This window comes from Rhinolophus hipposideros (assembly GCF_964194185.1).
Source record: "Rhinolophus hipposideros genome assembly, chromosome: 25".
NCBI lineage: Eukaryota > Metazoa > Chordata > Mammalia > Chiroptera > Rhinolophidae > Rhinolophus > Rhinolophus hipposideros.
The window spans coordinates 30,571,292-30,594,692 of NC_138071.1; the positions used below are offsets into that span (position 1 = coordinate 30,571,292).

The 23,401-nt window shown below is 55.3% G+C and overlaps 1 protein-coding gene across 4 annotated transcripts in view; it reads right to left on the reverse strand.

Annotated features, from left to right (window-relative positions):
• Positions 1–2,535: 2,535 nt before the first annotated feature.
• The window catches only part of VIPR2 (vasoactive intestinal peptide receptor 2), a 32,049-nt gene continuing 11,183 nt past the window's right edge, over positions 2,536–23,401 (reverse strand). For 2 of the 4 annotated variants that reach the window (XM_081038463.1, XM_081038462.1), the window contains exons 3-10: positions 20,077–20,184; positions 19,674–19,771; positions 13,126–13,223; positions 10,423–10,564; positions 7,406–7,556; positions 6,769–6,829; positions 5,623–6,278; positions 5,325–5,449 (exon numbers count right to left, since the gene is read on the reverse strand). In XM_081038463.1, the coding sequence (XP_080894589.1) occupies positions 5,663–6,278; positions 6,769–6,829; positions 7,406–7,556; positions 10,423–10,564; positions 13,126–13,223; positions 19,674–19,771; positions 20,077–20,184 (1,274 nt within the window). In that variant the 3' untranslated portion in view covers positions 5,325–5,449; positions 5,623–5,662. Of the gene's footprint in view, positions 4,170–5,202; positions 5,245–5,319; positions 5,450–5,622; positions 6,279–6,768; positions 6,830–7,405; positions 7,557–10,422; positions 10,565–13,125; positions 13,224–19,673; positions 19,772–20,076; positions 20,185–23,401 lie in introns of those variants that run through there. The other 2 variants (XM_081038464.1, XM_081038465.1) reach the window with 2 other exon arrangements.

Genomic DNA, 23,401 nt, shown 5'->3' on the forward strand with positions numbered 1-23,401 from the left:
AGTTTTATAAGTCACAGTATAATGGGGACTTAAGTGTATCGTCTGATTTTAAATCTGAAAGCATTGTAATTATTTACGTATTACTCGAAAAGCACAACCTTTGCATATGCTCAGCTCATAACTAATTATTTAAACCATTGAAGAGTGTTTTTAAGGAGTATTGAGATCCCGTGCTACTTTCTTAATCACCCACAACCTTCCATACACGAGGATGTGGGATCCTAAATCTCAAAGAGACAGGGGTCCGACTTGCTCTCATTGTTTTCTAACTGTAATAGTTTGTTTTCCTGCTGCTTCCTTAGTCCCAGGTGTTGAATACAAGCAGTTCAAAACAGATCCCAGTAATTGCTGGGGGCTGGTCAGTGTTGGCGCCGAGGCTGCACCCCTGGGTGGGCGGCTCCTGCTGTTTTCATGGGCCAGGAGACCACCTGCCGACCAGCTGTGCCTGCCCCACTTTCCTTATCAAACCTTTAGAAAATCCTTTTCTTTCCATCTTCCAAAGAACACTTTTCTGTATAAAAGATGCCCCAGATCCTTTGTAACGTATGTATGGGAGTGGTGCCTCTCAAAGTGCCACACGGTCGGCTGCCGGGCACGTCACCGTGGCCTCTGCTGAGTTGTGTCCCAGTTTCCCAAGAATAAAGAAGTTAATTTGTAAAATTGCAGCAGGACCTGCGTTGGTGTGGGGCTCAGCTTTAAACTACAACTCTTCTGTGATGAAGAGTCACTCGCCGCCCCTCAGGATTGCGGGTGAGGGGCCACCAAACCTTGGTGAGAGGGGCACCTGCCCAGTGTCCCTCATGAATGCCCGGAGCCACGTGTCCACTTCTGGGGATTTACCTGTGGGGATACCTGGGCCACTGCAAATCACTCGTAAAGCAACTCGAACGTTCATCCCCCAGGGACGGAGGGAGCACCGTGCAGCTGTCACGAGGAAGGCACATCTGTGCACAGGCACAACCCGCACGCTGTCTTAACTAAGACACATGTTGCAGAACCTCCCTAAAGGCAACCTCATTTCCATGGAGGAGTAGGAGGGAGGGCGAGTTCTGCACGCACAGGTAAACAGGGTCAGATGTTATGCGGGGTCTCAGCTCCCGCTCCCCACATAAGAATACAGGACATAATGAGGCCAAAAAAGGAACACCCACGGAGCCATAGATAGGGGAGTCATACCACTATAGTTTCACTGGAGGCTGGGTTGGAGACACAGGGAGCAAACATCCGCCAGTACCCCAGCAAGGGGTCTTCCTGCACCCCCATATCGCTGGCGTCCGGGCGAGACACACACAGGAAGTAGTAGCCACATGATCTGCAATCCACCATCCACTTTTCTGCCCACCAGCCAACCCCTCTTGCTAACTGCAATCCACTGTGCTAACCGTAATCCGCGCTTGCTAGCTCAGCCACCATCTGCTGCTAGCGTAGTTACGGCAGTTATATTAGTGGCCAGTGGCTCACTGGTTACAGCTGACGGCCAACTAGCCACAGCTGATGGCCATCACATCATGCTGATGTGATGGTTACAGTTGATGGCCATTAACTACCCGAACCAGCACTTTTCCACGTGAGGCCTGGAAACTGCACTCCTGGTTCTGTCCCCACATCACATGTACCCCCCGAGGAGCCAGGAGGGTGGCAGACGGAGGATGGCACTCAGAGCCTTTCCACTTCCTAGGTTCTATTTGCCTATCATACTGGCGGTTTTAGAACTCTTCTGTCATTTCTGTAATCTCAAAAACGCCCTTTATAAACCTACCATCCAGGGTGAGAGAGGAAAGTGCAAACTACATCCGTGGACTGCAGGCGGGTGCCGTCTTTAGGCCCCGGAAGCTCCTTCACCATGTCCCTCCCTGGTGTCTGCAGTTTCCTCCTCAAGCTCGGCTGACAAAGTTCAGACCCCGGGGTCCGGGCTATGTGCAGCCTTCCCTCCTTTCTTCCCTTGGGCTTCGGTTAGTAGACTCACCTGAGGCTAGTCCACCGCTCATCTCTTAAGTTTGTCATCTTGACAATTTGACTTTCTGCAGTGCACTGTATTCCTCTGGAAACAAAGCACTTTGTAGAGCATGGAGTTTATTAGAAATAGATTTTATCTGCCGGTGGTATAAATGGGGTTGGGGGTTAGCTGCAAGCACACACACACAACCACACAGAATGCACACACATGCACACGTGCACACACACAGGTGCACACGAGTGCTCACCGGCCCCCTTGGCAGATTCTCAGCTTCTGTGGAGCTCGGGTGGCCGTGTGCAGGGCCCCCACCACAGAGCTGCGGGGAGAGCCCCGGCCACCACTGACCTGCTGCCCCAGTAAAGATGTCCTGTGGGGCCTAAGTGACTTGGGGGAGGGCTGGCTGTTTCACCCAGCCAAGGAGATGCTGTGTGGCCACCCTCCCCTCTTCTGCCTCCATGCTGCAGCTGTGTGGAGAGTCCCTGGAGATGGGGGTGCTCGCTGCAAAGCGTGAGTCCATCCTCAGTTTGAAGGCCTAGGGCTTCAGGATTGGCTAGTCAGAGTGACTTCTTGTGCAGCTTGCAGGTGTGAAATCAGACTTTATTGGTATTTACACATTTATGATGTCTTAAAGCGACTCTGGTCTCGTGCTCGTGCTCACTGTCCAAATACCAACTTCCCCGCACCCCCTTCCCTTCCTGGGCAATGTGGCCCGTTCCTGGTGCTCTGGGGCTCTGTGAACGCCAGCTGAGGGAAGGCTCAGTGACCCCACTCGCGTCCCGTGCACGTCTAGCACCCGAGCACAGCCCATCGCCCCACAGACGTGGTCTGGCTGGCCAGTTGGCTGTGTGGATCTGGTTACAGCAGGACATCTGAGTGGCGGGCCCGCGACTCCAGGTGGTCAGGACACAGCCCCTGGGCCATCCCACAACCCCGTCTACCGTCCCAGTCACGTCACCGTGCCTGAGGGGATCAGCACGGTAACCAGGTGTGGGCAGAGCGCCTGTCAGTGCCGTGGGGCCCTGGACACGGAGGGGGCTCACTGTCCTCACCCCTCGTCACCCCAGACCCACCTCCCAAGTCTGCAAACATCGAGGGACCTGAAGCCAGGGCTGCAGTTGGCCAAGACTGGACAGATGCACTCAATGCGTTCTTATCCTTCGTGAAAATAATGCTCCATGTAAACAGAAATGATGTTAAGATTATTTTCTTTAAAAAGAGAGTAGGTTTCTGTTTCCACCAGGTACAATGCCGTGTCATGTCTCCCTGATGACCAGGGGCCTGCAAACCTCCTGCACAGAACAGGCCTGCTGGGTCCCTCCTAGTCACCTACTGACGGGCCCTGACGTGGCCCCTGGCCCCGTGGAGCTTGTGTTCAGTGGTCGAGGCACCGGATGTGAGGGGAGACACACTGCTCCCTGCTGCTGTCACCTGATGCTCTTCCAGGCCAGGCCAGCAATTGTGGTGGAGAAGCAGGGACGGGGAGCCCAGAGCAGGAAGTTCAGAGGGGGGAGCCTGGAGAGGGGAGCCCAGGAGCAGAGGTGGAGGGGGGGGTGCAGCCAGGAGGGGTGGGTCGGCTGGGGCTTGCAGGAGCCATTTCAGGTTAGTCTTAAGTGGGCTTCTAGGCACATGACCTTCAGACCAGAGGGCTGCCCGGGCGGAGTCACGTGGGACCAGTGATGTGGGTCATGCAGAAGACAGGCACCTTCTCCTATCATGAGGGGCCCAGCTCCCCCCACCCCAGCACACGCATCAGACTTGTAAATCTCCTTGATTCCCTCCAGTGTCCCCTATTCTCCTTGAAAATGGGTCCATCTACACAGCCAAACGTTATGAACAAAACCACCTAAATGCCAGAGTGTAACAATGATTACATTGAAGTCCCGGTCAGTTACAAGGTAACTCCGGTTCCACAGATGGGAGAAGCAAAGATCAGCTGTCCTGAGTTGTCCAGATTTACCCCGGGGCACGCCTGAGGGGTGCGCCTCCGTTGGCTCCCCACATTCCGTGGGTTCCGGGGTTCTGGACGTGGCAGGGGTGAGGGGTGGGGGGCACTCTAGATGACAGAGGTTTCCGTCTGCAGGAAGGACGGGGTGTGGGAGCCGCGGTGGGAGTGCAGGGCGCTCTCTGAGCCATTCCTGGAGATGGACAGGCTGTGGCTGGAGGGCTGGCTCGGGCACCGGCTTTGCCACTTCCTTCTGAGCTCAGTCTGCACCTGGGGGCGAGGGCAGTGGGATCAGGGCCTGGAGAAGACCCCCGAGTGGGCTGCTTCCTCTTGCTGCCCTTTGTGGGTGTCAGGGTGGGGACATCCCTCCATGTCTCATTGGATGCACAGGAGTGGGCCTGGGAAGGGGAAGAAGGGGACTGGGGGCTCAGACGAGGGGCTGAGGACAGTGTTCCAACTGCGGGGACCTAAGGCCGTGAGCTGCTGGCTTTGAGAGCTTCGTTCCAGTGACAGTGGCTGACATGTCCCGAGCCCGAGACAGGTTAGGTTTTCAGAAGTCTCCCTGGACGCGGGGGAGGCTGAGTCTGGCAGGGACAGTCTCTGCTCAGGTCCCCTCCCCTCCATCAGTCCCCACCTAACGTCAGCAGTAAGTGACGGGGTGTCACCCAGGAACGTCACCATCCAGTCCCCTGCTCTCTAACCTGCGCTGGGGCACGCGGTGGCTGCAGGTGGGGACCGGGTGTATGTCTAGCTAAGGGACATGAGTACAGACGGGCCACGGCAGCAGCAAGCTGGGGGCAGATGGGCTAAAGAGCAGGTGCCTGTGAGTTCTGATGACCTCCTCGGCAAGTCCCTGTCACTCCTGCTGATGTTGGGAGGGAGGGAACCTGAGGGGCGCATGTGACAGGAAGGGAAGCCAGGTGTGGGCCGTGCACACGCAGAAAGGCCACCGCAGCTCTGAGGGGGAGATGAGTGACATTCAGAGGGCAGGCCCACAGAGGGACACACTCAGGGCTCCTGACACACCACTGGCAGGAGCTCAAGGAGCGGAGTTCCGCTGGCGCGCCTGCCGTTCCGCTCGGGAGTGACAGAGTGAGGGTGCCCGGAGGCGGGGTCCCTCCTGACCACCCCGGGGAGCACCCGAGTGGGACACAACTGGGAGGGTGGCAGGAGGGGCCCCAGGTGGTGCTGGGAGACTGAGCACGGCCTTGACTGTTGGGCAAACACCTGCCGGGGGCGTTCCAGGGCGTCCCTCACAGACCACACATCTGTGCTTAGTTCCCAGGGTGTGACAAGGACTTACTTCACTGTTCAGAAAGCAGTAGAGAACTGCCACCACCAGACCCTGCAGGCGACAAAGGGTGGTCAGAGGCCGTCAGGGGGCTCGCCCGGGGGGACAGCCAGCCCCCGCCACGCGTACCTGGAAGGAACCGACACACAGCTCAAACAGGATCTGGTACTTGGAGGAGACGCCGATGGGAAACACAGCAAACACCATGTAGTGGACGCCGAACAGCGGGATGAGCAGCAGGGTGGACTTGGTCAGCCTCCTGGCCCGGGGAGGACACTGAGTGACCGCAGTGTCACGCATGAGCCACCGGCCACCGCAGCCCTGCTCGCTCCTCCCCAGCCCTTGCTTTGTCCTCCCTGCTCTCGGTTTCCAGGCCATGTGAGGGCAGAGAGGACAGCTCAGGGCCCAGTCGAAACACACACTCATACTCACTTATACTGTGACTGGTCATTGCCTCTGACTTCTGGGGACGTCAACTTCTGCAATAAAATCCGTATAATACTAACGAAAAGAACAAAATTGACCTGCGCAAAGAGAGACAAAACATTTGTTCGTGACCCCAGCAAGGGAGAGGTGTGGCGGCCGGGCCGCTCCCCGCCGCAGGGACCGGCTCTGGCTCCTCACTCAGCCTGGCTTCCCCCAGGCGGGAGCTTGACATTGTGTCCGCTGCCTCACACAGCTTAGGGCCCCGGGCTGTGGCAGTGAGAAAATTAACTTTGAGACATGAAAAGGACATACGGAAGTCTGGCTCGGCTCTAACAGGGCAGACGTGGACAGCCCGGCGGGACCCCCAGGGCCTCTCCCCCACGGGGACCACACACGTGCTCCCCGTCACCGTCCAGACTTCATCCGAGGGGACACAGTGCACTACGGAAGGAGCTGGTGGCTCGTGTGAGGGCCTTCTCTCCAAAGACTGGGTACAAGGGGGCCATTCCTGGTCAACACGGGACAGCAGGCCCGCTCTCTGCCTGTGTCCAGCCCCACACACATCTCGTGTTTCAGTACGGAAATTACTTACTACGATAGAAATTAAAATTGGCGTTCGTATAACCCACCAGGGACCACTGTGCTCGTTGGTATCCCAGCAGCTGTTGGAAAGAGAAGACGAAAGTCACTGCCACCAATTCCATGAACCCAGCTACAGGATACGGGTGCTGCCTGTGGACCCACTGGACGCCGGCCCCTCCCATTGCAGGCGCCATCTCCTTCTTTGCTGTTCAGCGGCCCTCCCCACGGCCCACGCCCCCACCTGACAGCCCACACGCCCCACTCTAAGACACAATTACTGTGCATTTAGAGATCTTGACACAATCTGTCCCTATCCCGTGGTTTAGTTTTGTTTTATTCTTCTCAGCACGATAGTCTGCTGCTGGGGAGGTGAGACCAAAGTGTAACCTCAGAAGCCAGGAGAGGGGGGCAGGTCAGGTCCCCCCTAAATTCGTAACTTCTGGGTCCAACTTGGGAGTTGGTGCAGCTCATGCTTCTTCCAGCCCACATGAAAATGACCTGACGATACCAGAACTGACTCAGTGTTGCTCCGTCTCACTCTAAAGGCTGCGGTCTGGGCACAACACTCACCCGGTGTCTTCTAAAGAGAGCCTGGCTGCTGTCCACGCCGCTGTGCACACGGTGGGGATGCCTGTGGACAGACACCTGGTCACCCACAGCCCCAGGCAGTGAGCGCGCAGCAGCCTGCGTCGCCAAGCGTGGCCTTGGTCAGCCAGGACCAGCCAGAATGAGGGCTTTCTGATGAAAGGAGTGAGCGGAAACTCTTCATAAACATACACAAGCTTATGCTTGTGTCTTATTAAGCAGTGCAGACAATTCAATACGTGTCTGAAAGTTGAAACCTCAGAGGTCCGACTCGCATGAGTGTTGTTACTGAAGTTTTGGAGCAGATACGTGCACTGACACCCCCTTCCTGGGGTGAAGCTCTTGCTAACTGGGACCTGAAGATGGCAGGACTTCCTGCTCCTTCTTCTCCCACGCCTCCTTCCTGACTCTGCCACCTCGGGCACGCTCCAGCAGTAGGAGTTTGGAGCAGCTTCCGACCAGGTCCCTGCTTGCCAGCGTTATCAAAGTGTTGGCTGTAGGAACCGGCTGTCATCCTAGAAAAGCACTTTCTGATTTGGCCGGAAGTGCACCCTACAAAGAACAGGCGTCAGGAACCTGGAGGGTTTGTGGGCACACGCGGACTGGTGAGGGGAGTCCTTACCCCATCCAATCAGGAGATAGGCCAGGAAGCGACGGCCTGGCGAGAACATGGCCACCAGCAAGGTGTGCAGGTACAGCCCCTCTACCAGCAGCCAGTAGAAGTTGGCCATAGTGCAGTATTGGAAGAACACCAGGCTCAGTTTGCAGCCAACCTGGAGCAAGAGAACGTGGCCACACTTGGGGAACAGCTCACGGAAGGCAGAGCTGCCCCAGGACAGCGCGTGCACCCCCACTTCTGTGAGAGCCAGAGACACCCCCACAGAGCTGTGGACTGCAGGACGCCGGGGTCAGGACTTGCTGGAGGCAAACACCGGTCATGGCAGCTGCACAGCACTGTCCCGAGAGCCCCGGACTCCTGGGTGGGCGCAAGGGCATGGGCCCCCCGGCCTGACCGCTCCTCCAGGGCACCTGGACCCAATGGCCCACGTCCTCACCCACCAGGCTGTCCCTGCTCCTTCCGTCTGCTCTTCCTCAGTACCCTCTCTTAACAGTAGAGGAAGAAAAAGGGAACAACAAGAAATCTGGCAAACAGATGACCTCCCCCAGAGTTGGGAAGGAGCTCCTACCAGGAAAAGGTCACGTAGCATCTAAAATAAACATACTTTAGTCCCTCAGACCTTCATGTAACTAAACATACCAGGTATTTCAAGTTCATGAACAGACAGCACGTCAAGGCTTTCACTCACTAAGTCCACAGTGACGTTCATTTCTGTCCCTGTCTATCTTTGCAGCCCCCCCACTCCAATACACACACACAGTGGGTGGATGCCCAGACGCGCAGGTAGGCTTCAGTATGTGTGTGGACATCCGTATGGGGGCAGGTGGGCCTACAGCCATTTCAGGCTGGCTGGCCCTGCAGGGCACTAACTGGACCACCTGCGACCCCTGGAACCTGCCCCACCCCCAATCCCGGCCGGACCTCGCTCTAAGCAGGGGGACAGGGCACTGTCATCCTCAGGGGCAGCACAGATAGCCGAGCACCACCCACTGAATATTAGGACCAGGGCCATCATACGTGGACAGACGCCATATTTCACAAACCGTGAAAATAGAAAACCAAACTTCACTAAACCCGTGACTTGTCACCACTCCTGGGAGTAGTCACAGAAATCGTGTCGGGCGTGCAGGAGGCAGCTGGCCACTGTTCCATACTTTTGGAGCCAAGCAACACTTGTCCAGTCAGAAATACACACAGTTGTGAGCTCCGTCAGAAGGACCAGGAGCCCCAGGGTACAGGTTTTGCACTCCAAATTCTCCTTTTGCAAATCAAATTCACCCTTTTGCAGATCAATCTTTTCCACAAAAATGTTTTCTTAATCTTTGTAATAAAAATAAATCCAATGTCAGTGTGAAGATGCGTGACTAATGAATGCAGCCTAAGTGTGCCTGTTACTGCTGGTGCTATTAAAGAAATCGTGTCACACCCACATAGCAGACCACTGCGCCAATGGGTTTGGAGGGTTCCCACGGTGTCCTGTTGAATAAGGAAAAAAGATGCAGAAACGTGTGCTTAGGATGATTCTACTTTCTTGGTAAAATCTTGACAATGCCACGCCTGCATTTCTTTCCCTTTGCTCATCCACCATCCACACACTCTGCGGATGAGAGGTTTCGTGAGTAACAAGCTCTCTGCTGATGTCATCATCTTTAGCGGTGATTTCAAACATGTCCCTTGGGGTGCAAGGGCCTGTGGGCCACACAGGGCCTCCGGGATCTGCTGCCACCCAGACACTGGGTAGAGACAGGCCCAGGCCAGCGGGCCCTTAGCAGCAGGTCCCCAACCAGACCTGTGCCCTGGCCTGAATCACACGGTGGGGGCCGGGGGCCTGCACCTTGTCTTCACCTGGTGACTCCTGCTGAAAGCCAGTGCCCAAGTTGTCATCCTGGGCGTCTGGTTGTTCATTTTCTCTAGAGTATGGTTTTCGCAGAAGTTAAATGAAAACCTCACAAACCAGCGCAGAGGAGGGTATCTTGATGTGAGGAGGGCAGGGCCCACCTGTTGGCTTCACGTGTGTCCTGTGTCCACAGCTGCTCTGCCCTGGACACAGGGTCCCGAACCAGCGGTCCTTCCAGGGGTGAATGCAAACAGCCTGAAGGGGGCGTGTGTCAGTGGGTGCTGGCGGCTCTCACTCCTTCCACTCCACTCACCTGCCTTTGTCCTGACACGTGGCCATTCTGACCTAGTCTGCGGGCTGATGGCAGCTCGATGGCCCAGCACCTGCAGCCCAGCCTCTCCCCCTGGGGCAGCAGGGGCAGGCGGGTTTGGCCTGGGCTGGGTGCCTCGCTGCGGAGCCCAGTGCCACCCTGTCCACCCCCAGGCCAAAGGACTCAGGCTTTGGGGGAGGGTGATGCAAAGCCCGCAGGCCTCACGTGCCATGTGTTCTGGTCTCGATGAGAATAAACTGCCCAGGTGGTCCATGTCACTCAAGAGTTGAGACCACGGGCCTTGACCCGCACAGACCGGAGGCAGCTGCAGGTCAGAAACCTTCTCTTGACAGGGAACAGACCCATCACCTTCTGAGGACCCTGCCCCTCTTTGGGGGCTGCCTCATGTGTCCCCCTCAGCCACCGATGGAGGCGTTTGGTGCTCAGAATCGGTGAGATTCTGGGACTAAGCAGCAGCACTGCATGTGTCACCTGTGTCAGGACTGACCAGTCCTGGCAGGGCCGGCATGGTGTCCGGCTCTGCTGGGCTCAGCACTCACTCTGCCTGTGACCTCCTGGCCTGGCGGCACCTGGGACTTGCTGCCCACCTGCCTGTGTCACCTGTCTGCTACCGGCCTGGACCTGGCCTGCTCTGAGTCCCGGCCTCTGGGCCAGGTCCCTCTGCTGCTCAGGCCTCAGCCCTCGTCCTCGTCCAACCAGGACCTGCAGGACCTGTGCAGGGGCGGCTCTGGGACTTCATCCCCAAGAGAGTGGGGCTGGCGATGAGGGGCAGGGGGGTGACAAGGGGGAAGGCGGGGCTGGAGTCCTGAGGCCACCCGCCCCTTGGTGACAGGCCGTCAGCAACAGCCTTACCCAGGAGGACGGCTGGTCTGGGCAGTGCAGGGTGCCCGAGCTGGAGTACAGGACGTCATCCTTGACCAGCACTGAGACGGCACGCAGGATGAAGGAGAGGAACAGGTTCAGGTGGATGTAGTTCCGGGTGCAATGCAGCTTCCTGGGTGGGGGAGCGGAGGGGAGGGGAGATCATCAAACACTGAATTCACAGAATAATTATAGAATTCCTGAATAACTTAGCAAGTTGCTGAAGCCAGATTAATATACAGAAATCAACTCCCTCCTAGAAATAGTCAGAAATGGAATTTAACAAAACCTGAAACAGCACAAACACCTAGGGATGACAATCAAAAGATGTGTAAGACTTTACTTAGAAAAGCATAAAACACTGAAAGAAATTAAGGAAGCCTACAGAAATGGAAGGGTCTATTACTGTCCCAGGCTGAATGGTTCGTCACCTTCTTCCTTTTCTTCTCATCTCTCTGCCCCTTTCCGCTCTCTCACTTGCGTCTTCCCCCTGAATGGGGTTTGGGGTTTCTCGCCATCACAGATGAATGCAAGCTGTCCAAAATGTCACCTCCAAGTATGGACCTACTGATGGTTGACGGGTGCCCTGCAGGTGTGGCTTCCAGAGAAGCCAGATGGGAACCTGCTCTCAGTAGTGGCTGCGACAAAGGCTGGGTCAGACTTGGGAGAACCCGTCCACTCCCCAAGGCAGACGGACGCCGTGCAGGCCCTGCGACTGGCCACCAGGAACAAGGGCCCCTCTTCTCTCTAACAGGTAAAACCTGGGGGCGGGGTAGTGGGGGCTAAATTACAAGCTCCTATAAATGGCGTTGCAGCACCTGTGTTGGCAATCTGGACTGCTGTCCCTGGGGCCGGAGGCCCTCGGACGGGCTCTGTCCAGTACCTGGATACCGGAGTGCTCAAGGATGGTGGCCGCAGTGACCGCCCACGGGTCCTACACAAAACCCGGCGTGTGTTTGCTACTCGTGCCCTCAGCACTCTTCGGGACTTGGTCTAACAGATAAATCGCTCGCTTTCTCTGTGTACAGAGTAAGGACACAGTTACTTAATGCTAATGATCTCTTAGCTTCTGGAGAATAAATGTTCCACGACTGCAAAGAATTCCTTTCTTGGGTGTATTTATAGGGACAATGGTACTTGTCACTTTCATAATTAATACATTTTAGAATCCACGCACACTCACAGCTGTCCAGTTACCTAACACATGGGACAGGTGGGGGAGTGGAGGGGATGGCATGTGAGTGGCTCCAGATGGCAGCATTACAGGCAGAACCAGCATGACGATGGCCACGTATAGAGAACTCGCTTACTGCTCCTAAACCCACGCGGTTCTCTTAAAGGATCGCATCTGTGTTTTTGACAATTCCCACGTGCTCTTGGGCTGGCTCAGTAGGAATCTGAGGGAAACTGCTGATGTCAACAATATGGGTAGTTCAGCTCTTTAAAAATAAGCTGAAAATGTTCTAGCTCGTTACCCTGTGCCCACTCACCTCCCTGAATTTTTCCTTTCCTTTTTATCTTTAATAACTTAAAGATTTAAAGATGTATAGTAAAATATAGAAGATAGTACAACAGATATTAATATTGTACCAGAGTTGTTGTTTTTTAAAGAACTAGAATATAATAGATGTTCCCCACATTTTTCTAAGTGGGGTTCTGGGCTAAAGATGCTGACTTATTCTCTCTGAGAATAACCAGCCACCTGATAATAGGTGCGATGCCTGAAAAATGAAAAGTGTAGTTTAATTACGTTTGCTGGATTTCTCGGCTCTTTTCTCCATTTATTCATTCGTTTTACTTTCCAGTATGGCTCTCCTAATGAGTTACTTGTGAGGTTCTAAAGATTCTATTTGTTAAACCACTGATTCTATCTGAAGATTGGTCAATATTTGAACTATATTTTAGCAAAGAGAACTAAGACACATGGTGATCAAAACCCTGTTAAAATAAGCCAAATATCATCCATTTTATTTAGAGCTAATGATGCTTAAGACATAGATTTAATCCTAGGTACGCCTACCAGCTTTTCCCAGACAGAAGCATCTGTTCTGGGGCCAAAATCTCTACCCTCGGACCCTGACCAACCAGCTGCTACAATGTACGTCATTAGTTACAAAAGGGAGCTGCTAACATTCAGGTCGGGTGGGACCCTCACTTCCAGGGGGAGAAACAGGCAAAAGTTAGTGCTTGCCACATGCCGTGTGGACTCCACTAGCATCCACACTTTACAGATGCACAGAGAGGTTAAGTCATTTGTGCAAGGTCAAACAGCCACTAAGAGACGGACCCAGGACTGAACCAAGGCAGGCTGACTCCTGCGTCTTTCTGTATCTTGAACACATTTCAGTGTCTCGTGAGAGCCTGGGTGGCCCACATGTGGGTGCTTCTCAAAGGCGGTGCCGTGGCTTCCGTACGTTCAAACCATTTGCATCATGGCTGTATTTGGTAAATAACAGTCGAACTGACTTTTCACCCAAGACCAGCATTACCTCTTTATACAAGGAATGCAGAGTATTTCAGTAAAAATGTAAGTGTTGGCATCGCATTTCCCACTGGCCTCTCCCAGGGAGCTGGGTTGGCTCAGCACTCAGGGAGCTCAGGCAGTCTCCTCTCCACCTCTGATGGGTTAGGCGGCTAAATGGGTAATTTCCCCATCTTGTATTCTTTGCAGAATTCCTCATTTCTGCTGCTTACCTGAAGAGGCAAAGAATGACGCTTCCTGTTGTAAGGGAGATCAGCGAGACACTGTAGCCCAGGGTGTAAACAGCCTTTACCAGAATGTAAAACATGATCTACAAAGAAAGGAAAACACGTCTGTGAGCCAGCACGAGACAAAGGGACAGGTCCCCGCTCCAAGGGTGCTGCTGTTCCCTTCACAAAGGGCTGCTGGCTGCTGATGGCCTAGAAACCACGAGGCAGCATCGTTTCAGAGTTCCACCTCCATCCTGAACCAAAAAGTTACTCTGCTCTTTAAACACCCAGCCTTTTCCTTACAGTTCATTGTGAATGACTTTGGGTGGTGTCCGTAAAGCAAGTCCCCCATGGAGAGATGTGACCTGCTACCCTTCGGGACAGCAAAGGAAGGAGGAGGTCGTGCTGGGCCACGTTCCAGGAGAGCTGGAGTCGGGGTCCCAAAGCCACGTGGCAGGATGAGCACACACACAACCAGGTAGAGGGGACTTCCTAACCCAGACCGGTGGCTGAGTGGCAGCTGAGCCCTTGTCCAACAGGGCCTGGGACCCTGGAGCAGCACCTGCCATGCTTCTAACGCTTCTTTCAACATGAAAATGCTCAGCCAAAATGGATATTTTAAATCTCAAGGAAGTACAAGAGCTCTGATCACTCCAGGAATCTGAAAATGGCCTGATTCACACCAGAGAAAGAGAGAAAAATGCAGCAGAAGAGAGAAAAAAAGCACACACTTGGGCAGAGAGGCTGAGCAACCCGGCTGGACCCAACGCCTCTGTGCTTCCCTGAGGCCACGCAGCCATCAGGAACGAGCAGATTCCAATTAGGACCAAAGGCTGTTTGTACAGGAAAACAGTGTTCCCGAACAAGAGATGTGTGTGTGTCAGTCAGCGAGTGTACGTGTGTATGTCAGCGAGTGTGTGTGTCAGTGAATGTGTGTGTGTATGTGAGTGTGTGTGACTGTGTGTATGTACGAGCGGGTGTTCTCGCCTCCTTTCCATCAGCTCTGGCAGTGACTGGGTCTCAGCTCAGTGAGGACGACAAAGGGCTATGGGACCAAAGGGGGAAGGAAGGACCAACCGGCACCAGGGGTGATACCCCTCCAGGCGGCACAGGTCGGGAAGACCACGGGAAGTTCATCAGGCTTCTTTGCTTCAGGATGGCAGTGCTCTGTGGCTTTGGGTCAAGAAAAAGGTAGACGACACCTTAGGGTTCTGAAAAGGTCCTCAGAAACTCTACCTCTAGGTTTCTGTCATTTTCTGTTTTCTTCTCTGATTAAGGGATCATAAATAGCAGCTTTGCATCGTCTCATCTTGTGACAAAAGTTCAGGTTGAACCGTTGAAAAATGAAGTATGTGAAACCTATCAAAAGCCTAGAAAACAACATACGGACAATACACCCCTGGAAACAGACGCCAGTTGGCAGTAGCCCCACCTGCTGTGGGGGAGAGTGTCTGGGCGCCATGGGGTCCCAGAAGGAGGCCATCCCCGCCCTGCTTCGCACCTTGGGCTGCTGCTGACGCCCACGCCAGCACGGAGCAGGCTTCCGCCTGCAGTGCTTTCCAAGCAGTGTCCCGAGGGCGACCCCATGCTCCGATGTGCCCAGCTGAGGCCCGCTGAGGGATTCCTAACAGCCCAGCCCCCTCTCCCTGAGAGCCCAGGTCTGCGGCCATCCGGTCCCCACCTGGAGGCTCCCACTGCAGCCCGGAGTCCTGCCCGAAGCGCCACAGGCACACCTTGTCCCATCCTTGTCTCACAGGAAATGGAGGCTTTGCTGTCACTCAGGCAGGCCCTGGGGCTCCCTCCTCCCCAAGCATGCCAGGTCCCTTCCTCGATGACAGTTTCTCTTCGTATTTCCTTTCATCCAGCGGCACTGTCCCTTGTGTCACCCACATGTGTGCTCCTGTGCCCCTTCTTCCCGACCGTGCTGACCTCTAATTCTTGTGCCTTTGTCTTGGGAGCAGCTGGCTGGGCCTCGGCCATCCTGGGTGGGATTTTCTAAACCACCCCCCCTCCTGCCGCGGGCTTCTCCTGGGCAGGTGCCGCGTGTCTTTGTTACAGTTTCAGGTAAGATCTGATGACCCTTCTGATCCTGGCGGGCAGGTCCCTTGTCACACGGCCAGCCGACACTGCTGCGTCCCAGTCACTGCACTGGTCTTACCCTGCAGGCCTCACTGTCCCTGCTCCCAGTGTCACCTCGTTGTCCCATGACCCTAGAGAACAGCACTTACAGCCTCTGGAAGCCATGACAGGAGCTTCCTCCAGCCACCCGCCACTGCCCAAGGAGCTTGCTCCAAAGCTGAGCAGACCAGCAGCCACGACAGAACGGGGTGGGTACCCAGCCCTGCTGGGTCTGCTGGGCACACACGTCTGCTCCCAGGAGGCACCCTCTGCCATCCGCCCTACTCAGCAGCAGCGTGTCCCTACTGGGCTGTGGGGACCCGGAGAGGCCAGAGCGTGCCCGACACACAAGCACCATGAGGACCGTGGGCGGTATGATGGGGGTGACATGAGTGGTCAGCGGGCAAGAGTGACCGCAGTAGTCTGAGGCTGAGAGGAGAGAGCACGCGTATTTTAGGAATATGGCATAATGTGGAAGAAATGTGTCCACATGATGCATGGGAAGTCTGGAATGCCAAACAGCCCTTGGGGCTAAATTTAGCTGAAGTGTCCTGCATGTGAGAACTGTGAGCTCGCACACAACCCAGGGTCCCAGGGCAGTGGACACTGCCCGCCGTCCACCCTGCACAGGTGCCCACGTGTAGCTGGGGCTGCTGTCTTCAGCGAGGCGGTGGCAACTGTGAGGGCACTCGCTGTGGTGGAGCCCGGGCTCCGGTGCAGCCCTGGTCTGCAGACTCACCCGGAGGCTCCTGACACGCAGCACGGGGTACACCCTGGGGCCCACAGAGACTCATTCTGGTTGCTGAACGTCTAGTGGTTTCTATGTTGCCAGCTCGCAGCATCCCCAGGAGACCAGAGGGGGAACCAAGGCAGGGAGTGCGGTCTGAGGGCACAGCTGACCTGGAACCTCGAGACGGCCTTTGATGCAGGAAGTCAGGGGCCAGGGTCCACTGACACCCTGTGGCCGAGTTGCCGGGTCCGGACGCCCCAGGGCTCGGGCAGGGTGGGTTGGGGAGGCTGGGGGCAACGACGACACCAGGCGGGAGGCCCGGTCCCGGCGCAGGCTGGGAGCACAATGCCAGGACAACCTCCTCAGTGCAGGACGCCCTCAGCTCCCATGACAAGGGAGGGTCTCGCAGTCAGAGAGTGACCTGCTTTTCCCTGTGGCATTCAGCAGGCTGGGCTGTAGAACAGAGGAGACAGGAGCTGGTGGGGTGGGTCTTAAATCTTATTAATGGGATTAAACCCTTTCTCCAATGGCTACAAGATAGAAGACCTATGAAAATGCTCCTTGCACAAGGCACATGTCTGGGGGGTGGCTGTGGTGACACGTACAAGGGGGGGACGTGCTGGCTTAGACTTTCTGTGCATAGAAGACAGGCCGACCACCTGATGGGGACTCAGGCCCCCTTGTCCCAAACGAGGGGCACCCACAGTGCCGACGCCTGTCTCGTCCTCTGGGGCATCAAACCCCTTCCCCTGCAGATGCCCCTTCCTGACTTTTTTATCTTATGATGCCCCCACCCTGCCCCCAGCCAACTCTGTGGCTTTTGTGGAGGCTATTTTGTTTTTCCTTGAATTTAATTTATTTTGAAATCAAAGATTGCACACACAGCACCCAGGGCAGAACCTGGCTGTGTGGGAGCAGAAATCCAATGAAAGTCATGAACCTGGGAGGAAAGGAGCCGCTGATGAGACGAGGAGGAGATCAGAAGCTCACTAAGGGGCAGGACCTCGCTGCCGCCACCCAGGCCACCGCTGCAGGAGACCCTGGTCCTCGGACACAGCCATGCCTGGCGTGTTTCATCCTCAAAGTGATCCTCTAAGTAACCAAATATTCAAAGTATTCAAGCACGGAAACTGCAATCAGGAAAAATATTATTCATTTTGATTTTATGCCATCACTCTCTTCGCTCTCAAACATTAAAATATTTTGACTTTCTAATCCGTTAGCAGGGACGATGCATTCATGAAATTTGCAGAATCTCTGAAATGTTTACTTAAGAAGAAAAATAGCTCTTTGAACTGGATGGAAAAGGATCAGAATTTAGACACTCTGTGTTTCACACAGACAGGATTTAGTTACAGGCCTTTCCACGGACCAAGTGAAGCCAGAAGTTTTCCCAGCAGCTTTCCTGGGCATGCCTCCCACATGGTGACCCATGAGACCGAGGAGACGGGGTGGTGGGCTCACTTCTGAAGGTGCCCATGGCGCCGCCAATGGCAGTCAGCTCTTGGCCCCCACGTGAGACATCCTGTGCAGCCACAAAGGGTTCTCAGTACCCCAAGGACAGAGTCAGAACTCCGTGGAGTGGACGAATGAGGAGGACCAGGGCCCTGAAACAGGTTCCGAGTAGAGACTGGTGGTGAGCTCTTGGGACACTGCTTTACTCCCCACACGTCTGTCCTGAAGCCTCAGAGGTGCCAGACAGTAGAACACAGACGTGGGGATAGGACGGAGCCCCACCCCACACACAGGGCCACCTGCAGGCAGGTGAGATATGACAGGGTCAGCCGCAGCCACTGCTGGAGCCCTGGTTACCATAGGGGCCAGCGGGGGGGAGGGGGCAGTCCCCGCCCCCAGTCAGAATTCAGGGTCCTCAGAGCAGGGTCTGGGAACTCTTCTTTCTACAGAAATAGTCCTGAAACTGGGCTACATTCTATATAATTTGTAGTCTTATTCTCAGAAAGTCAACAGGATGGACGGTCTCTTGGTTTGGACACATCGAGTAGCTAAACAGCAGTTTGGGACGAGCCCCCATCTGGAATCGCTCAGATCTCCCCATGAATGTGTCCTCAGTTTGGGTTTGATGCCCACGGGCCACTCACTGGGGCCTGTACTGGATCATCAGCCACCACGTGTAACATTGTCATTTGTCCCCAACTTTCCAGGAGGGGCCACGGGAGCTGAGGAAAGCGAACAGGCTGCCAGAGCCAGAGGGACCCTTTCCGTCATGTGTCCTACCTGCAGTAGACTCACATGGGACTCACATCGTGCTGCGGGGTCAGCTGGGCCTACACGGCCCCGGCAGCACAGCAACAACAGACGCCTGAGTCGTGTGCAAACCGTGGGGGATCGCACCCCAAAACCATGGGGGACTGCACCCCAGAACAAACCATGGGGGACTGCACCCCAGAATGAACCAGGGGGGACTGCACCCCAGAACAAACCACGGGATCACACCCCAAAATGAGTGGGATCAAAGGCTATGATGACAGAAGGGCCAGAGTAGGACGTGGGGCCTGGAAGGGAGGACCGGCAGCGGCGAAGTCAGGTGTTTCTGGGCATTGGTTCCTAGACAGGTCCACTGGAGTGAAGTCCTGGGGTGGGTACCTCTTGTTCTTATGCCTAGCCAGGTGGTGGCCACTCCCTGTGTCTTTGGGATACGCGGGGTGGTGTCCAGCAGCACGAATCCACATAGGCTCCCAAGTGGCCTTTCCACTGGTCGAAAAGAATGCAGGCGCCACCAACGTCTTCGTTTGTAACACAAGTGGCTGAACACACAGGGGAATGTGAGATATGCTTGACACAGAAAAGCTGCCCTTGAGATCATGACCCCCAGAGGGAGAGCAGAGTTCCCTCACTTTCATCACCAAAGCTCAGAAAGAAACTCCCTTTCATAGACGTCTAGCCTGGAGCACTGTCACGGTGTGACGTCACACAGCAGAGCGGTGGCCACACCGCCCACACCAGGTTGTGGGGAAAATGAACGGGGCCCAACGGGAGGACAGGTGTCAGGTTTGCTGCTCATGAAGCAGAATGAGCCACAACGTATGGCGGTGCAGGGTCTGGGGAGGTGTGCAGACAGGCCCTAGCAAAGTGCGCTGCACTGAACCCACGTGTCACTTTAACCTTCCCGGAGGAGGGGGCTCCCTGAGCTCACAGCTCATGGCCTCCTTAAACTACCCAGGTGCAGAGCACCAGCTGAGGGGACGCGGCCATGGGGGGCCCCAGCACCTCCTGAGACAAATCACCAGTGGCCAGCCTGCTCCGCTCACCACTGGCGGGACACGCTCATCCTCTACGTTTGCAAAGATGCTTTAGCGTCGGCTCAATCAGCTGCTGCTGGCTCAGGGCAAAGACGACAGCTGTGCGGCTTCTCGAAGGCCCACATCGCGGCAATGTGTTAAACAGGAGGGAGAAGCCCCCATGGCTGAAAGGATGCTCAGAAGGCTCATTTCAGGCAGGCACAGCCTTCCTGATACTGACTGCAGGTGAAGAGAAGCAGCCTTTCCAAATCACAGACCATCAGAGAATCCCAAATGCTACCAGCAAGAGTGACACAGGTACTTTGCTTGATTTGGCCAATAAGCAGCGTGGCCACCCTGAGGTGTAATCCCCGTGGGGCCATGTGGGCGACCGGAAAATGGACCAGGAGCGCCTGCCCCCGCCCGCTGCCCCCCCCCTCCCGCCCGGCCGTGCCCGCCCTTACCTTGCCCTCATCCTCAGGGTCATCGTAACCGCATGCGTCTATGAAATCTGGAAACATCTCTGACCACCCATCACTTGTGCAGTTTTTGCTTATGTTTCCTGGAAGATAAGATCAGATGTTAGGTCACTGCCTGCACCCTCTCTGTGGTTGGTGGGGAGCCCCAGTCGGTGCCACAGACACTCTACTCAAAGCACTTCAGCATTTCTGGTCTCACGTCATGACCCTGTAACACATGCCCAAGACAAAATGAACTCTCTGTGGCAGAGTGATGCCATCCAGGTGCCCAGCTGTGCCTTCTCTCCTCATCCTCCTGCTCTCTAAACCCACTCAGCCCAGGAGGCCCCGCTTCGTGAGGCCCCGCAGTGGCCGAGCCCTCCATGTGTGAACCCACGGAGGACAGTACCTGGTTTGCTGTGAAGGTTGCCGAACACCGTTGGGCAGGGCACTGTGACGGTCTCCCCCACGTCCGCGGGACGCCAGCACGTGATGTTGTCCCAGACACCCCTGCAGGCTGAAAGGGAGACAGAACGAAGGCGGGAGGGATGGCCAGTCCACAGCAAGGACAGCGGTGTCACCGCTGGGGGACCCCGGGGGGCAGGATCGGATCTGTCTACAAGCTTTGCACATAGAAAGCCCATTCCTTAGATAATTATCTCACAGATTATTTTTCTGTTCATAAACTCGCACCAACAATATTATTGGAAATACACTTAGCTATGTGTCCATTTAACCAGCTTTGAGAAATAACCAGATCCGTGGCAGAAGATATTTGAGTAATGCAACACGCCCTGTAATCGAGTCACCACCTTTGTCCTGCTGGTGTGCCAGAAGCCCCTTTGGGTATCTGTCTACGTTTTGGGGCTCAGGCTCCCCTGCATGAACCTTTCCGGCATGAAGGTGTCAGGCGAGGTAACAGGTGGCAGTGTCCCTCCCTCCACCTTCAGAGCAAATATCACCCTAACTTCCTCCACCCAGAAGCTTCACTTTAAAGCCATAAGCAGGAACGCTTCTTCCTGGGAAGGCACACGTGCTCGCGAGCACTATGGCCACTGCGGCCATCACCGAGTCCCCAGCACGGAAACTGCAGTGCTGACAGGGGCCTCTCTGCCTCTGAACTGCACCTGGTGACTGGTGTTTCACCTCTGCCCAGGTGACCAAGGCCAGAATCCTGAAGACAGCCAAGAGGAACGTCCCCAAAAGAGGACTTCCATTGCTTGGCTGTTATAAAAACACGCAGCATTGCAAGGAATCTCACCAAACAACCTTCTTGTGCAGAGGCTGTTGGAAAAAACAGTCACACCCCCAGGCCCAGCCTGGGGTGGGGGGACCTGCCTTTTGGGCCTCAATGGCATCCTGGGCACAAGCTTATGTGCTACGTACACAAAAGTCCCGTGGTTTCTTTTTTATAAACTTTTACTTATTTTTGTTTTTCCAGGACCCCTCAGCTTCAAGTCAAGTAGGTGTTTCAGTCTAGTTGTGGAGGGCGCAGCTCACAGTGGCCAATGTGGGGATCGAACTGGCAGCCTGGTGTTAAGAGCACCGCGCTCTAACCAACCGAGCTAACCAGCTGCCCCTCCGCAATGTCTCTATACAAAAACAGGAAGTTGTTGGTCTTGACGGCTCCCTTGCCTTCCCACTTAGCAACGTCACCCATATTTTTTCATGCAGCACGCCACCACTTTTAGTGGCTACCTAACATCCCACGGTATGGATATGACACCTTTAAGTCCCCTACTTGTAGACCCCCAGCCTCCAGTGTATCTGTGACACAAATGAACAGTGATGAAATAATCGTTGGATTGGAAATCTAGTCATTCAGTATCTAACCGTGCCCCCTAAATGGAGGGACTTTTTTCCTGTCCTTTTGCAAGGAACCGTAGTTTTTGTGCAGACGATGAGGGAAGGCTGACGGTCAGCAGAGTCAAGGTCAGGCCAGGTCATGGCAGACAACCCAGCGAGGGGCGGGGCCCATGGGTGCCAGCAGCCCGCAGGCTCCCTGATGACTGGAGAGAAGGGAGACTTCACCCTCCAGAGGCTGCAGGCCACTTTTTAACCCAGTGAGCAGACAGCACAATGGAACGAACAGTAAGCGCCACAAGGGGCCAGCAGCACTGGGGCCAGCGTGGGGTGGGGTGCGATGGCACAGATCCTTCCCAAGGGGTGACATCCGGGAGGAGGCACGCGGCCCAGAAGGGAGGCAGACCCATCTCGAGGGCGGGGCACGCGGCCATTTGCCTGCTGAAAGCGTCCTGATTCTACGCAGGGTCATGACATGTGTGACTGCTGGAAGGGTCCATGGAACACATCCTGAACATGCCGTAAACACAGGCACGTCACACCTGCCTTCCAACATTTTGATTATATAAACGTTCAAGCACACAGAAAGAAAGCGTCTTTTCTGCTGGAAAACGGCTCATGAAGATGATAATGGGAAGCCACAATCCTTGACTGAAGCAACACACGTGGCCTTAGAAAAGCAGAGTGCTGTGGAAGGAAGCCTACACCCTGAGCAGGAGAGGTGGCCCCAGGGTCCCCCAGCAGGGACACCTGCCTGGCCGAAGCCTGGTGAGCTGGCCACTGAGGTCCCAAGCACAGGACACAGAAAACAGAGTCAGGCTAGTGGCAATCTCAGAGGCCCTGGAAACACCTTCTAAGTGGTAACTCTGCCCCACGGAGCTCACTCAGGTTTATTCCTCGAGGACAAGGCCTCTGCTTTTTGCTCTGCATTCTCGTAGGAAAGAGACCAGATTAAAAACTGACGCGGCAGCAAAGCAAAGCGGACGTTCTCGCCACACTTCCTGCCCGCACAGGCCTGCACAGCTCAGTGTATTCTGAGCCTCTCCTGCTACAAGGAACCAGAGGAGCCCCGGGCACAGGCCTGACCACCCGTCAGGGGGCCGTGCTGAGCAAGATTTCTACCAGTCCTCGGAGCTCGAAAATTCTCATTTAATAGTCTTTAAAAAATGAATTCTCTTCATGTAGGCCAGCAAAGCCATCAGCCGGTTTCCTGCTCCCGTCTACTGCTTGCCTATTATCAATTTAAAGGGCTAAAACCCCAGTGGGATGACTCACAGAGTTGGGAAATCCTTTTTCAAAATTGCCTTCTCCGTCTCTGTGAACCTGGCCATTTGTTGAAACCTGAATCCCAGCCACCGGCCTCAGAGTCGGTCTGGGGGACATGCTTCGGGCCGAATGATTGAGGAGGGTGCCGTCTCTGCCACACACAAGCCTGTCTTCCAGGGCCCTGGCCAGAAAGCATCTGTGACCATGACCACCGGGGTCCCTCACTATAGATGTCCCAGGCTGGTGGCACCCAGGCTTCCAAAGGCTGCAGACCTGGTCCAGGGCAGCCCCCAGCCTCTGAGCACCTGGTGTCCAGCAGGTCAGTATGTCCTGAGCAGCCATCCCACCGCGGGTCCCTGTAAACTTCATCCTACATCCTACGGCCAAAGGCGGGCTGCTTGTGATCTCTGCCCTGGGCCCCGCTCTGCCCTGGGGAGCCCTCAGAGAGCAGCTGCAGTTATGCCTGGTGGCACCTTCCCCTCAGTGCCTTGCTTTGACTTCCTGCTCAGAGACTACCCCTTAAAATACTGTGGTCCCTGGACACTTGGGCCATCGTTTCCCAGCGGCCAGAGTTGACCACAGCACAGGAAGCACAGATGGTAAACAGGCTTCACAGTCGAGTGATGACACCTCCTAGGAGCTGAGGTGAGGAGAGCAGCCCGGGG